This window comes from Lagenorhynchus albirostris, chromosome 15 (genome assembly GCF_949774975.1).
Source record: "Lagenorhynchus albirostris chromosome 15, mLagAlb1.1, whole genome shotgun sequence".
Classification (NCBI taxonomy): domain Eukaryota; kingdom Metazoa; phylum Chordata; class Mammalia; order Artiodactyla; family Delphinidae; genus Lagenorhynchus; species Lagenorhynchus albirostris.
In genome coordinates, this window is record NC_083109.1 from 84207809 (window position 1) to 84223856 (window position 16048).

General features: G+C 55.8%; 1 protein-coding gene across 11 annotated transcripts in view; it reads left to right on the top strand.

The window, feature by feature from the left end:
• The window catches only part of TNRC18 (trinucleotide repeat containing 18), an 83486-nt gene that overhangs the window by 55568 nt on the left and 11870 nt on the right, over positions 1–16048 (top strand). For all 11 annotated transcript variants that reach the window (XM_060122871.1, XM_060122872.1, XM_060122870.1 and 8 more), the window contains 5 exons: positions 2307–2561; positions 9231–9646; positions 13674–13826; positions 14128–14269; positions 15807–15924. In XM_060122871.1, the coding sequence (XP_059978854.1) occupies positions 2307–2561; positions 9231–9646; positions 13674–13826; positions 14128–14269; positions 15807–15924 (1084 nt within the window). The remainder of the gene's footprint in view (positions 1–2306; positions 2562–9230; positions 9647–13673; positions 13827–14127; positions 14270–15806; positions 15925–16048) is intronic.

Consider the following 16048-nt stretch of genomic DNA (forward strand, 5'->3'; position numbering starts at 1 on the left):
GGTGTGGACACCTCCAGAAAGGCTTTCCTGGTCCTGAGACCCCCTCCGCTGCCCCTACCCCTCGGACCCTGGCCTGAGCAGACCAGCCGCCGTCGGAGGCGGCCCTGGTGGGCTGTCAGGCTCTCGGGAGCAGGGGGCGGGGAGGGCCTCAGGAGACCGCGATTACCCTCATCAGCATTTCGTGGAAAGCACACCTTTTTTCGGCCCTCTGCTTTCCAACCGTTCTTCCATCTCAGGGTGCTGGGTTGGGTTGGGGGCCGCTGCTGGCTTCCTGGGGTCCGATGTGGACAGTGCAGACCTCCAGAAACCCAGAGCCAGCCCAGCCCCGCCGGCAGAGAATGCTGGGCAGGAGAGAGTTCTGGAGGCTCCACACCTGAGCAGCCCCGGGACCACCTCTAGAAGGGAAAGCTGGCCCCGCGTCCAACCCCGTGCCCCGCCCACCCCCTGCTCAGCTCGGCCAGCCCCCGGGGGGCCTGCCTGAGCTGGGGGACCCGGGCGCTGCCTGCAGTCTGCCTACACTTAGCCTGCTTTGCCGCTGTGGCCCACTGGGCGGAGACAGAGCCATGTGACGTCCGCAATGTGAATGGATCGCAAGTGTGCACTGCCTGCCTGCCACCTGCCCGCCCCGCTGGCCTCCATCCCGCTGCATCCATCGCTCTGGGAGCCGGGTCTCCGTCTTCTCACTCCTCTTAACAGACCTTCTCTCTCTCTGCCTCCTTCCTCTCTCGACTCCCTTCGGGCATTCCTTGGGCTCTTGTCTGCTTCCCTCACTGAGGGCTCCCTCGGATGAATGGGCAGACCGAACCCTGTCCTCACGGGCACTGCTGGGGCCGCCGCTCTCGGCCGCTAGCTGCACTCCAGCAGCCAGGCGTCTTGGGGCGTAGGCAGGAGAATGTGGAGTTGGCCACCGTCCAGGGCCTGTCCACCTCTGGGCCCAGACTCCCTGCCCCCAGACGACACGGAGAGACGACGGCTCATTTTCCTCCAGCTTCTTGTTGGAGAGTTGTTTCCAGCCCGGCCTGGCCCAGCCCTGGGCCAGCGGCCCCAGAGCCACCTTCACACTCCCAGCGCCCTGGGCAGACAGGCCCCCCCTGGCAGGTGTCCCTCGGCGGCTCCTTGACAGAGGTACTGGGCGCCCCCCCCCCACCCGCCGCCCTTGTGGGGTTAGCTGGGCTGTGTCCCTGGAAAGGCAGGAAGCAAGCCTGTACCTCCAGAAGGTCTCTCTTTTTGGTGAGGGCTTAGTTCACATGCAGGGAGCGTCATCCTCCCTGCTGTGGCCGCCGGGCCCACAGCTTGCCCCTCCTTTGTCCCGATGGCCCAAGCTGGGCTCAGGGCTGCAGGTCCTCGGGCTGTAGGGCCAGTTTCTGGGGAGAAGCTTGTCTCTCTTCAGCCGGGGAGACAGGCTGGGGCTTCTTTAGTGTCTTTCCACTAGACTGTGGGTGATGAGCCAGCCCGCCCCGGGTTCAAATCCTGCTCTGCTGCCTGAGCCCCTGACCGTGCCGAGCCTCGGCCTGCTGGAGCCGAGTGGACCCGCCCCCTGCCCCCTTCCTGCTCCCGGGGGTTGTGTAGCCCGCTTGTGGCTCCCTGGGTTGCGATGAGATGAGATTTTCACAGATAAGAAACTAGCGCCTCAGAGAGGGCCGGGGATTTGCCCCAAGCTTCCCAGTGCGGGCGTGTTGCTGGGAGTCAACTTCGGACCCCAGAGCCTGCTCAGGGTTTCCACCATGGGAGCCCCCCACCCCCCAAGAAGAGACCAAACTCCACCTTCTCCTGCTGCCAGCCGCCAGGCCTCCCACTGGTGAAGCTGCCCCCAGGCGCCTGTGTCCGAGCCTCAGCCCGAGCCCCCAGGGCCCGCCCTCCCCTCTCTGCCCCGCCCTCCCCTCTCTGCCCCGCCTTCCCCTCTTTCCTCCTCTCCCCTCCTGCCCCCTTTCCCAGCCTTCACGTTGTGCGTCGGGGCGTGTGTGTGCGCGTGCGTGCGCGTGAGACCGTGGAGAGCGCTGTCTCCAGTCCTTGTCCGTGTGTCCGTCCCCCTCCCTGCAGCACAGGTGCATGTTGGTGCTCCCCTTGCAGAAACACTCTCGACTCCCAAAGCCGCTGCCCACCTCTGGGCTGTCCAGGATGCCCAGGTCTTGGGCTCGCTTTGATGGGGGGCACTGGGCCACTGGGGGGACTTGTGGGCTGGCGAGGAGTGAGGAGCTGGGCTGGAGCCAGGACCCCTCGCTGGCGCTCCAGCTGAGATGGGGCAGTGGGGGGAGGCGCAGGCTCGGGCCAGGGCTCTGACTCGCTCCCTGTTTTCTGCACGCCAGATGAGAGCTCCGAGGACGAGGACGAAGACGAGGAGGACGGGCTGGACGAGGAGGAGGTCGAGGCCGCCGGAGGCTGTAGGCTGGGGGCCCGGGAGCGGGCGCTGTCGCCAGGCCTGGAGGAGAGCGGGCTGGGCCTGCTGGCCCGCTTTGCAGCCAGCGCCCTCCCCAGCCCCACCGTGGGCCCGTCCCTGTCAGTGGTGCAGCTGGAGGCCAAGCAGAAGGCCCGCAAGAAGGAGGAGCGGCAGAGCCTGATGGGTAAGTACCAGCAGGTGGGCTGCAGGGAGTCGGGTGTCGCTGCCCCATGCTACAGATGAGGCGTCCGAGGCTCAGATAAGCTGGGAGCCCTGCCTCCTGGGCCAGCCGTGTCCTTAGCAGAGGGCACTGGGTGTGGCGGCTGTGGCCTGCCACTCCCTGTGAGGAGTCTCCAAAACCGTGCAGTGACCTTCACTGTTGATGCTGCCAACGAACAGCACCTGATCCCTCCACCTCGGGTGCCCGACATCAGGCAGCTCAAGGAAGCAGAGGCCTCGGACCTGCGGCCCGCGGGGCTGTGGGAGCCCACGGGAGGCCCCAGCCTGGGGGGTCAGGGAGGCCGCTCCAGGTTGGCGACGCTCTGGTTGAGGCACGACAGAGAAGCGGGAGGTGGCTAAGCGTACGTAGAAGAAATCAAGGTGCAGGTGGAAGGAATAGGCCATGCAGCCTTTTGGAAGAAGGGGAAGCTCTTTACACTTGGGGCAGTAGAGGGGTTTCATTCAGTGAGATGCACTGGCCCAGACAGGGCAGGACTCATGGGGCCTGGGGTCACAGCCTGGAGGAGGTCATCAGTGTGTGTGTGTGGGGGGGGGCCAGGTGTTGGGTCGCTGTGAGCCAGGCCTACCTTCCCACTGCCTGGATGGGCAGACAGAGGCAGCCGGCACTACCACTCGGGCAGGAGGCTCAGCCTGGTCCCGGCCCCACTTGCTCTTTCTGCATCTCCAACCATATCCTTGCCTTCTTGGGATAGACAGACGTCTTGGGACCCTCTCCTGGGCCCCCTCCCTTTCTCACGGGGCCAACTCTCCCAACATGGACCCAGCCCACCTTCACCTGGGGATGGTGTTTGCGACTGAGGTGGTCCTACATGTGTTCAGGCTGTGAGCTCGCCTGGCCTCAGTAGGGGCAGCTCCTTGGCCGGGCCGCTCCGGCCTCCTTGCCCTTTTCTGAGCCTTAGCAGTATACGTGAGGCCCTCCTGGCAGGGGCCGGGGCCAGGAAAATGGGCCCTGGGTGCTACCCTACTGCCCCCCAGGCCTCCCCCAGCTGCCCTGGCTTCAAACGCACTCCACAGGCTTCAGGACCAAAGCCCATTCCCAGTGGCCTGCACCACCTCCCGAGACCCCATCTCTGGGGTGATGTCACTTGTCTCCCCGGAGTCCACACCAGGCTCCAGGCCCTGCCCTGCCTCCCTCCTCTCCCTTCTCTCTCTCTTAGCCCCATGTTCTGCAGTTGTCCCCTGGGGGCTTCGGGCCTGGCTCCATCCAGGCCTACCCCTCTTGGGTGTTCTCTGTACTTCCTCAGAGCTCACACTTGACCAGGCCACTTCTCTGTGTAGGGCCTCTGACTGGCTGCATTGCCCTCTGGACAGATAGCAGATAATGACCCTCCACCCTCAGATAGCAGATAATGACCCTCCACCCTCAGACTGGCTGCTCAGACAGCATCATCCTGTCCACAGCCTCCACCCCACCCCTGTTTGCACCAGGCATCCCAGAGCCCTCAGGCCTCTGCACTTGCCCCAAACATCCGTTTCATCTAAATTGTCAAACGTATTGGCAGAGAGTTCACAATTTCCCCTTTTAATGCTTTCAGTGTCCTAAGGGTCTGTGGTGATGTTGCCTTTTTCATTGCTGTTACAGATAATCTGTTTCTCTTCTTTATTTCTTGATCAGTGTGGCTAGAAGTTATTGATTTCAGCTCTTTGTTATTTCCTTCCTTCCTTCCTTCCTTCCTTTTTCTTTGGGTATAATTTACAACCACTTCCCATTTCTTCTATTTATTTATTTATTTTTAAAATTTAAAATTTATTTTTGGCTGTGTTGGGTCTTCATTGCTGCACTCGGGCTTTCTCTATTCGCGGTGAGCGGGGGTAACTCTTTGTTGCGGTGCATGGGCTTCTCATTGCCGTGGCTTCTTGTTGCGGAGCTCGGGCTCTAGGCGTGTGTGCTTCAGTAGTTGCATCATGCAGGCTCAGTACTTGCGGCACACAGGCCCTACAGCGTGCGGGCTTCAGTAATTGCAGCATGTGTGCTCAGTAGTTGCCGCGCACAGGCTCTCGGGCGCGTGGGCTTCAGTAGTTGTGGTGCACGGGCTTAGTTGCTCCGTGGCATGTGGGATCTTCCTGGCCCAGGGATCAAACCCGTGTCCCCTGCATTGGCAGGTGGATTCTTAACCACTGTGCCACCAGGGAAGTCCCTGTTTCACTTTCTTGATAGTGTTGTTTAAAACAAAAAATTTTAATTTTGATGAAATCCAATTTATCTATTTCTTCTGATGTCACTTGTACTTCTGGTGTTATGTCAGAAAGTATTGCCTGATTTAGGGTCACAAAAATTTAGTCCTGTTTTCTCCTAAGAGTTTTATAGGTTGAGAGTTCCATTTAGGTCTGTGGTCCATTCTGAGTTATTTTTGTGTGCGAGTGATGTAGGGGTTTTTTGCATGTGGAGATCCATTTGCCTCAGTATCATGTGTTGAAAAGTCTGTTCTTTCCTCATCAAATGCTCCTGGCGCCCCTGTCAAAAAGCAGTTGAACAGTTGAAAATAAATATGAAGGATTATTTCTGGATGTTCAGTTCTATTCCATTGATCTATATGTCCTTATGTCAGTACCACATTATCTTGATTACTGTGGGAGTTTTTGTAGGAAGCTTTGAAACTGGGAAGTATGAGTCCTCCATCTTTGTTGTTCTTTTTCAAGATATGATCTTTTGCAAGATCAGAGTCCCTTGCATTTCCATATGGATTTTAGGATCAGTTTATCCATTTCTGCAAAAAAGCCATCTGGGATTCTGATAAGAATTGTATTGAATTAGTAGATAATACTAGGGAGTATTGACTCCTCAACGATGTAAGTTTTTCAGTCCGTGAACATGGAATGTCTTTCCATTTATTTGGGTCTTTAATTTCTTTCAGCAATGTTTTGTAGTTTTCATCGTATGAGTCTTGCATTTCTCTTGTTAAATGTATTTCTAAGTAATTATTATTTTTGATGCTATTTAAATGGAATTCTTTTCATTTTTGGAGTATTCGTTGCTAATGTATAGGAATATAATTGATTTTTGTAAATTAATCTTGTGTCTTGCAACTTTGCTAACCTCATTTATTCTAAAAGCTTTTTAGTAGATTCCTTAGGATTTTCTGTATACAACAGGGGTCCCCAACCCTCAGGCCGTGGACCGGTACTGGTCTGCAACCTATTAGGAACTGGGCCGCACAGCAGGAGGTGAGCGGCGGGCGAGTGAGTGAGTAAGCTTCATCTGCCACTCCCCATCTCTCCCCATGGCTCGCATTACCGGCTGAATCATCCCCCCTCCAATCCGTGGAAGAATTGTCTTCCATGAAACCAGTCCCTGGTGCCAAAAAGGTTGGGGACCGCTGATATACAAGATCATGTCACCTACAGATAGAGATAGTTTTGTCTTCCTTTCCAGTGGGTATTCCTTTTATTTGTCTTGCCTAATTGCTCTGGCTAGAGTCTCCCATGCAATATTGAGTAGAAGTGGTGAGAATAGGTATCTTTGTCGTTTGGTTTTTTTTCCTGCCCTCTAGATCTTAGGGAGAAAGCACTCATTCTTTTACCATTAAGTATGATGTTAGTGGTGGGTTTTTTCATAGATGTCCTTCGTCAGGTTGAGGAAGTTTCCTTCTGTTTCTCATTTGTTGAGTGATTTTATCATGAAAGGGTGTTAGATTTTGTCAGTTACTTTTTCTGTGTCTGTTGTTGTGTTCATGTGGTTTTTATCCTTTATCCTATTAATATGGTGTATTACATTTTTTTTTTTTAAAGAATGATTTAAAGATTTTTTTTTTAAAGAATGTCAAACCAACCTTGCATTCCTGGAATATATCCCACTTGGTCATGGTGTATAATCTTTTTTATATGTTTCTGGATTATGTTCACATTTGTTTACGTCTTCTGATGGATTGACTATTTCATCATTTTAAAATGTCCTTCTTGGGCTTCCCTGGTTGCGCAGTGGTTGGGGTCCGCCTGCCGATGCAGGGGGCGTGGGTTCATGCCCCGGTCTGGGAAGGTCCTGCGTGCCGCGGAGCGGCTGGGCCCGTGAGCTGTGGCCGCTGAGCCTGCGCTGTCCGTCCGGAGCCTGTGCTCCGTGACGGGAGGGGCCACAACAGTGAGAGGCCCATGTACGCAAAAAAAAAAAAAAAAAAAAAAAAGTCCTTCCTTGTCATCTAGATTTTTATCTTAAAATCTGTTTTGTCGGATAAAAGTACAGACATACCTCAGAGATAATTGTGGGTTTAGACCAACACAATAAAGCCACAATAAAGTGAGTCACACAAATGTTTTAGTTTCCCAGTACGTATCAAAGTATACTATAGTCTTAAGGGTGCAGTAGCATTATGTTTTTAAAAAAAGGTACATGCCTTAATTAAAAAACACTTTATTGCTAAAAATTGGTAACCATCATCTGAGCCTTCATTGAGTCTTAGTAGTGACACCAAAGGTAACTGATGACAGATATAACAAATATAATAATATAATATAATAGTAATAATGAAAAAGTTAGAAATATTGTGAGAATTACCAAAATGTGACACGGAGATATGGAGTAAACACTGTTGGCAAAATGGCGCTGATAGACTTGCCCAATGCAGAGTTGCCACAAATCTTGAATTTGTAAAAAGATGCATATCCGCAAAGTGCAATAAAGTGAGGTATGTCTGTATAGCCACCACAGCTCTTCCTTGGTTTCTGTTCACATCGTATGTCTTTTTTTATCCCTTGACTTTGCATCTGTGTCTTTACTCTTGTCTTCATTATTTTTTGTCTATTTTTTTTGGTCTTTTTTTTGTTCCTTTGTTCCTTTTACTGCCTGTTTTTTTGGGGGAGGAGGCATTTGCACAGGACGCTGGTTGGGAGTCAAGAACGCAGGTTCTACTCCCTGCTCCGTCCTGTCCCGCAGCGAGGCCACGGCAGATCCTTCCCTCTCTCCGGGCCTCATGCTTGTCGCCACCACAGGACCCTGACAGAGCCCGCTTCCTCTGTGCCAGGCACCATTCGTGCTGCCCCATGGGTCTCATAAATATTTATCTTCTGACGCGATCTTACCCTTGAGGCTGCACCCTCCCCTCTTTCAAGCGAGTGTCCACTCCTGGTCACTGCTCTGTGCACTGTCCTGTACTGGCTCCCTCTGCAGGTACCTGCAGTATTCTGTGTACGTCTAGGTTTTCTGCTGTCATCAGGTGGGGTCTCATTCTGTCATACCCAAAAGCAGGACTGGCAAAGCCAGTGGTGTTTTGTGGCCTGCACACTAATTAGCCACGAAAGCCCCCAGCTGCCTCCCCCGGCAGCTCTGTTAACAAAAGATTAATTAACAGGATCATTAAGCTTTGCAAGTGCGCCTCCTCCCAGCCCCACCCTTGATACTGCGGCTGCACCTGTTGGGGTGATGGGGCTGGGCGTCCCTCAGGAGCCTTTGTGGCCAGGCTGCTGGCTGCTCAAGGCTCCGCAGGCCTGGGGTGCAGGCCTGGGGTCCAGCCCTGGCTTACCAGCTCATTGGTCTGGGACCCAGGGCAAGTCCTTTGCTGGGGTGGTCAGCCCAGGGCTGTCATGGACATCTCATCTCCGGGGTCTGCCTGGAGGAGGCAGGCCCCCCTCATTCTCCCCATGGGGAGAAGCACCATTAACTCTCCGTTTAGATTCTTTCCCTGGCCACCAGCTCTGGGCCAGGCTCTGAGCTGTCCAGTGTTGTGGGCTCCAGGAGAACTCGGGGATCTATTGCTGGGGGCAGAGCAGGACGAGATAGACAAACACAGACGGGACCTCTGCAGTGTGCTGTGTGCCTGTGGTGATGGAGGGATGGCCAGAGGATTCCCCAGGACGCAGAGTGGGTCTTCTCAGAAAGGAGGCTGCAGCTGTCCAGGTAGAGGTCAGGGGAGAGATGGTGCTCTGGGCAGAGGGCCAGCAGGAGCGAAGACCTGGGGGTTTAAAAGGACAGAGGACAGCAGATCCTGGTGAGAGGTTGTGCATTCAAGGAGCCCAGGAGCTGGGCCCTAGGCTCAGGGCTGCCCTGCAGCAGAGGGATGTGGGCCCCCCGGCTGTGGGAAGGGGCAGCTTCGGGGGTGAGGGGAGGGGCTGGGCCCCAGGGCTGTGTGGGTTCTGGGGAAGCCTGTCCTCTAGAAAGGGGAGTGTGTGCCAAGGACCTCCCAGCTCTGAGAAGTGGCACCAGGAAGCAGAGCGGAGGGCCCTCTGGGCTCGGGGATTTTGTGCAGGCTTTCCCACCTTCCTGCCTTAGAGCTGCTGCCCCTACAGGTGTGGGCCCTCCCCGGCTCACCTGCCCTGGCTTCCGGGACTCCTGTGGAGGCACAGGAGGGGCGGGGAAGCTCACACGTGCCCAGGCAGGAATCTTCACGTGCCCAGACGATGCTCTTGGGGTGAGGGGTCCGGAGCAGAGTCTGGGCAGCCGGCGGGGTTTGGGACGGGAGGGGCCAGCAGGGTCTGCCGCTCACAAGCATGCGGCCGGAAGCCCTCCTCCTCTGGGCCTCAGGTTCCTTCCCCGAGACGGGTTGAAACCTCCCACGGTGACGCCATCCCCTGCAGGAGGGCTGGGCTGTGGCCTTTCTCCTGGTGGCCAGAGAGGCTGGGTGGGTGGGTGGGAAGTGGGGGCCCGGGAGCCCCTGTCTACAGCCCCTCCCTCACCCACGTGCAGGTACGGAGTTCGAGTACACCGACTCGGAGAGTGAGGTCAAGGTGCGGAAGCGGTCGCCTGCCGGGCTGCTGCGGCCCAAGAAGGGGCTGGGGGAGCCAGGTCCTGCCCTGGCTGCGCCCGGCACCCGGGGCCCCGGCAGCCCCGACAAGGCCAAGCTGGCGGCCGAGAAGGGGCGCAAGGCCCGCAAGCCGCGGGGCCCCAAGGAGCCTGGCCTGGAGGCGGGGCCCGAGGCCAGCGACGACGACCTGTGGACGCGGCGGCGCAGCGAGCGCATCTTCTTGCATGACGCGTCGGCCGTGCCCACGCCCAGCAGCGTTGCGCCTGCTGCCACCAAGCCTGGCCGCTGCGGCAAGGCTGGCCCGCCCAGCCCACGCAAGGACGCCGGCCGCGCGAAGGACAGGAAGGACCCCAGGAAGGTAGGGCGCGGCGCGGGGTGGGGGCCCTTGGACCTCCTGTCTCGGAGTAGAGTTCTCAGACCTGGGCGAGGCACAGAGACCCCAAAGGGCGGTGGTGACCCTGAAACGCAGTCACCCACCTACCGACGACCTCTGTGATGGACACTCCTCTGGGTGCCCCTTGATGAACGTCTTTGATAAGGACACCTGCAGCCGGGCTAGCAAGTGTTGTCGTGTGAACTGATGAGCTCAGATGATATTTCAAGGTCTCTGCCGTAACTGTCATGCGCTACATGACAGTGATTGCTGTTGGTGACAGAGTCTTAGCTCTCACACCCAAAGGAAAACCTCATTTCTTGAGAGGTTAGGGAAAATAGAGATGGGATTTCTTTTTCCCCATCCAAGGTTCAGAGGTCCCTGAATTCTCTCCACAGACACCGCAGGTTGAGAACACCTGCTTTTCAAGAACTCAGTGATGATTAGACCTGTTACCCTTCTTTTTTTTTTAGACCTGTTACCCTTCTTGCACTGGCTGCTAGGAAGCTCACGGCCAGTAGTTCGCTCTTTAGGTGGTCGCATTCAGACCTAATGGCCAGCTCGCGACAGTGGTCTCTGACTCAGACCTCTCTACTCCATGTCCCTGATGGAAGGCAAACCCTCAAATAGCAGTGTCATTCTAGACAAAGCCACAAAAAGGGACCAGACTCCGCATCAATTTCCTGATAATGGGTGGTAGTGAGGAAGGGGCTGCATTTCAGTGTCATCCACAGGGATCTCTTTTTCTTGTTTTCTCACGGCTGAAGCCATCTCAGGTTTTTCTGATCCTTGGAGAGAAGGCGCTCCAATAATACATAACGATGATGATTGTACAGGGTGGCCCATGGTAGGGGCCAGGCGTGTTCTAACCAGTTTGTATACTTAATGTGTTGGTAAAGGGAAACGCGTTGCCTCTGCTCACAGCACATCTGACACTAACTCCCTGGGGTTGGTGCAGACCCCACAGTGAAGGGCTCAGTCCCACAGGACTGCCCTCACCCCATCCCCACTCCAGATGCCAGTCGCAAGTCCTAGGTTGTCACCTGTGCTTTTTGACCAACCAGCTATAGATCAAGGATTTTCATGACCCCTCTCCTCCGGTCGATAATTCACCAGAATGACAGAACTCCGGAAAACACTTTACTTACTGTTACGGTTTACTGTAAAGGATGCAACTCAGGAACAGCCAGATGGAGGAGAGGCACAGAGCAAGGTGGGTGGGAACAGGTGCAGAGCTCCCATGCCCTCTCCAGGCACACCGCCCTCCTCGGCGTGTTCACCAACCTTGAGCTCTCTGAACCCCGTCGTTGAGGGGTTTTTATGGAGGCTTCATCACAGAGGCATGATCGATTAGTAACTCAACCTCCAGCCCCTCTCCCCTCCCTGGAGGATGTGGGTGGGGCTGAAAGTTTCAAGCTTTTGGTTGTAGCTGGTCTTTCTGGTGACCGGGCCCCATCCTGAAGCCATGTAGGGACTCACCAAGAGTCACCTTATTAGAACAAAAGGCGCTCGCTCCTATGACCCAGGAAATCCAAAGGGTTTTAGGAGCTCTGTGTCAGGAACAGGGGCAGGGACCAAATATGTATTTCTTTTGACGTCACAGATGACTACTTACAAAGCCGCATGAGGTAGGTTGCTTACTCATATTAACTGCACGTTACAGGTGGCCCTGGAACCTGCCCAGTTAGCCCAGCAGCTAATGATTATCAGAGCTGAGCTTTCAACACTGGGGTCTAGCGCCAGAGCCGGGGCCTTAACCACAGGGCAAACCGGCCTCTCTGGGCCTTTCCCAGGAGGGCACCTTCTGTTGGGGAGAGAGGGACCAGGGGCTCGCGCACCTGATCTCAGCCTTCTGATGACACAGTCAGACACTGGGATGGAACCGATTCATGGTCAGCCAGAGGAGAAGTCACACACCAAGGAAATCACTCCAGGAACAACCAGTGTCCATAGTTCTGTGAGATACACTTTTGTATCCTGCTTTTTTTGTTGTTGTTGTTTTGTTTTTGCCGTACGTTGCGGAGCACAGGCTCTGGACGCGCAGGCTCAGCGGCCATGGCTCACGGGCCCAGCCGCTCCGCGGCACGTGGGATCCTCCCGGACCAGGGCACGAACCCGTGTCCCCTGCATCGGCAGGCGGACTCTCAACCACTGCACCACCAGGGAAGCCTCTGTATCCTGTTTTTCACACTTGGCGTTAGATCTTGTGCATTCCCATGTGGCATGACCGTTTATTTTACTTTTTTTTAAATCACTGTCTCCAGATGGCTGAATGACATTCCACCATCTTGCTGTCCTGTGGTTTTCAACATCTCCCGCCATCAACCATGCTAGCCATTGGTGATCTGGTTGATGATGGTCTTTTGCCATTGTAATTACCACAGCAATGAACATCTCTGTTCTGTGTACAGAACTTGTCAGTTTTGGAGTTTTTTTATTAAAAAAAAAAAAAAAAAATCTTCCCAGAAATGGGCTTTCTGGTCAGTGGGAAAGAAAAGGTTATCAGTTTTATCTGATTGTAACAGTAATTTGCATGATAAGGAAAAGGAAGAAAATTAAATTCCATACGGAGATAACTTTTTTTTTTTTGGTCTGTCAGTGTCTCTTGCCCCACTATGTACAGCTGCAAAGATGTGCCCCATAAGACAAGCTGTCTATTTAATAACAGAAGTCAGGGCAAGAGGAGACATAACCACATGACAAACAGTCCTTCAACCCCCAAGATGCAGTCTGATTTCAGAAATGTGCACAGGATCAAAACATGCACCAGAAACAAGAAAATATAATGTGTGTGTGTATATATAAAAAATACATATTTCTCCCCCCAAATAGAGATTAAAATGAATACCTCTTATCGCTCTAACATTTCCCACTTTTTTCTTTTAATGCTCTTGGGTTTGGATTTCACCCGTCTGATGTGGAAGCTGTGACTTCTGCTGTTGTCTTGGTAACATTCGCCCAGTCTTCCTTTTTTCGGTGTTTTAATTTTCCATCTCCCCTGGCCCCATGACTTGGTCGTTGGTCGTTAGGCATGTCGCTTTTAAAAAGGCATGAAGTGACCCCTGCCCCCACCGCCCGTCACCTTTGTAGCCTGAACCTGCTTCTTATACAGAGTATCATCACTTCCATTTCCTGTGCTGTCACCTCTTCCTCAGAACAGGACCCTCAGCCGCTGTGATAAAAGCTTGTAACTGTATCTACGGACGCACCAGGTTGCTGGATATCTAGGTTGTTTCCACTCTTTTGCTCTGATAAGTGGAGCCGTGCACAGTCCCCGTACGCTGGCCCAGTTTCCACTCCCCCAGCGCGGGGGGCGTCCCTGAGCCACCCTGGGGGCTTTGAGTTGGTGGGGATGTGGCACCCCACACTTCTGGGGCAAGAGGAAAGTAACGCAGGCCTCCGGAAGCAGTCGGGCAGTGGGTGTACGGTTCTAAGTGCTCCTTCCAGGAATATACCTGTAGAACTAATTGGTAGTGTCGTTTTTCTTGGCACCATCCAGCAGAGGAAAAAACAGAGGTGGGTGGTCGGATGAATCTCGGGTCCCCCCATCGAGGCACCTTGGGCAGCTGTTAGAATAAAACGTGACGCCACCACCTCTGTGTCTGCCAGACATACTAGGGGGAAAACGTTGCAAAGCAGAATTTTTGGTAAATTCCCATCTGTGTTTAAAAAAGAAAGTACTGTGTATACACAGATGTGTCTGCATAGCCCACATGTTTACACGGTTATGTGTGCTTGCGGAAAGCTCTGGAAGGACACACCATGCTGTTATTAGTCCCTCTAGTTACCTCTGTGGTTGGTGGGATCGTTGGAGAGGAACTCACGTATATACACTTCGGTGGTGTCTTTTTTTTTTTTTTTTTACAACAAGTAATTACAGTAGTAATAAAACGAGATTGAAACCAGAAATACTTGCCAGGAGAGGGAGGGTGTTTTGTCCTCTCTGGACAGTGAGCGGCGGGGCCTGGGCCCTCTCTGCCCGCTGACGGCCACCCTGTCGCTTCATCCCCAGAAGAAGAAGGGGAAGGAGGCCGCATCGGGAGCCTCGCTGCCCCCTCCCCGTGTTCCTGCCCTGCCCCCCGAGGCCCGGGCCCCTCACACCAGCTCTCCGGCCGCTGCCAAGAGGAACAAGGCCAAAGCCAAAGGGAAGGAGGTGAAGAAGGAGGTGAGGTTTCCCATGGGGCCCCAGGCTTGGGTGAATTGCGTTGCTTGGTTGACAGACGGAGGCGTCCCTGGGTGTGCCCCACCCCCATGCCCCCAGATCCCTCGTGTGGCTGGAGGCGCTGCCTCAGCCCATTTCATCCTCCCTCTGGTCTGGGGGGGTGAGCCCAGCTGGGACCCCAGTCCCCCATGTGGCAGACTCCACCGAGGCCTGACACTGACCCCGGGATTCCAGGGAGGGTCCTAGCCGGGCAGGACTGGGATGCCGTGTCCTAAGCCGCTGGTCTTTCTTGCTCTGTCCCCAGAACCGGGGGAAGGGGGGAGCCGTGAGCAAGCTGATGGAGAGCATGGCTGCCGAGGAGGACTTTGAGCCCAACCAGGACTCGAGCTTCTCTGAGGATGAGCACCTGCCCCGAGGCGGGGCTGTGGAGAGGCCACTAACTCCCGGTGAGTGCCCACGATGCTGCGTTGGCTTGGGCCTGGGGGTGCAGGAGGTTCTCCTGGGGCAGTTACTAGGGCCTGAGCTAGCATCGGGAGGGGGAGGGAATGGGCAGCTGGGAGGGAGATGGGGGGGGGTTTGAGTGCGTTAGGAGGGAGAGTGCATGGGCTGTGTGAGCAGATGAGGGGAAGAGAAGGGGTGTGGATGGGTATTGGCAGGTGGTGGGGAGAAGCTGTCATCGAGACGGGTCTCAGAGGGGAGCAACTGGGCTTTGCTGGCTGGAGGCTGGGATGCTCGGAGGACATCCCAGGGAGGTGACATCCAGTAGGCACTTGGACCTGGGGGTCTGGAGCTTGAGGTTGAGGACATGAATTAGGTGGGGGTGGGGATGGATTGAGAGGAGGAGCAGGGCCAGCCCTGAGGAGCTTTGTCACCTGCTTGGGAGTGTATCTGTCAGCTATTGCTGTGTAACAACCAAGTGCTCAGACTCAATGGAGGGTGGCAATAAGTTGTCAGCAGGACAGCAGGGTGACCTTAGCTGGGTTTGCTCCCATGATAACGGGATGGCTAGGGGTCCACTGATTCAGGGACAGCTCTGCCCCACCTGGACCGCTGGGCTGGTCAGGGTGTGTTCTTCTCATGGCCGTGCTGCCAGAGGCTCGAGAGGGAGAGTGGGAACCAGTGAGGCCTCCCGAGACCTCGCTCGGTTCAGATTCAAGCACTTCTACCCTCGTCCATTGGCCAAAACAGGTTACGTGGTCACGCCCAAGGTCAAGAGGTGGGAAGTCTACTCCACCCGTGGTGAAGCCGTGGCAGGGGTGTGGGTGCAGGCGGGGACCAAGAAGTGGGCCTGTCATTCCGTCCACCCCAGCGAGCCATCTGGGTTTCTCTGTGTGGGGTAATGGCAGGGAGGGCCCAGGTTCAAGGTCCTATAGAGAAGAAGAGCAGGCCCAGAAGGCTGAAGCAGCGTGGTCGGGCCTGGAGGGGGAGAACTGAGGAGAGTCTGGGGTGGGGGTCCCAGGAGGGGACGTGGCCTGGGGCGGTGATGGGGCGTGGCGGCCTCGGGCGGAGGCCTGGTCCGGGTGGGCAGCGCTGACAGCCCAGCTGTGGGGGATTGTGTCCACCAGAACAGATAGCATCCCAGGTGGAGGAGGAGCTGGTGGAGGGGTCCCAGGGCTGTGGCTGAGGGGCGTGACGGGCTCTGATGACGCATCGCCTCATGCTGGGGCTCAGAGAGGGGTGGTCTTCAGATGAGGGTGGGGCAGCACCTGCGGGGTATCACCCCGGTTCCTCCCTGCCTGGGATCTTCGCAGACGCGCTGGGAGGGGCGGGGCTGTGCACACCGGGCACGCATGCAGCGCCCGCATGAGGCCCATCTGCTGCGCGCACAGATGCACATGTGCCTGTGGGCACGTGGGCCTTCTGCTCTGAGAGGGGTGACGGGGCGACAGGTGGGCCTGGGGGGCAGGGCGCAGGGGACGGGACGGAGGGTCTCAAGGCTGACCCCCCGCCCCAACCCCGCCTCACCCGAGCCCACTCCCGCAGCCCCTCGCTCCTGCATCATCGACAAGGATGAGCTGAAGGATGGCCTGCGTGTGCTGATCCCCATGGATGACAAGCTGCTGTACGCGGGGCACGTGCAGACGGTGCACTCGCCGGACATGTGAGTGCGGGCGGGCGCCAGGCGGGGCAGCTCCGCTCAGAGCCTAAGAGCCTCGCCCAGTCCTGCACCCAGAGCCTTGCTGGGCCTCTGTGGGCGCGTCGCTTCGCCTCTTTGAGCTGTGGCT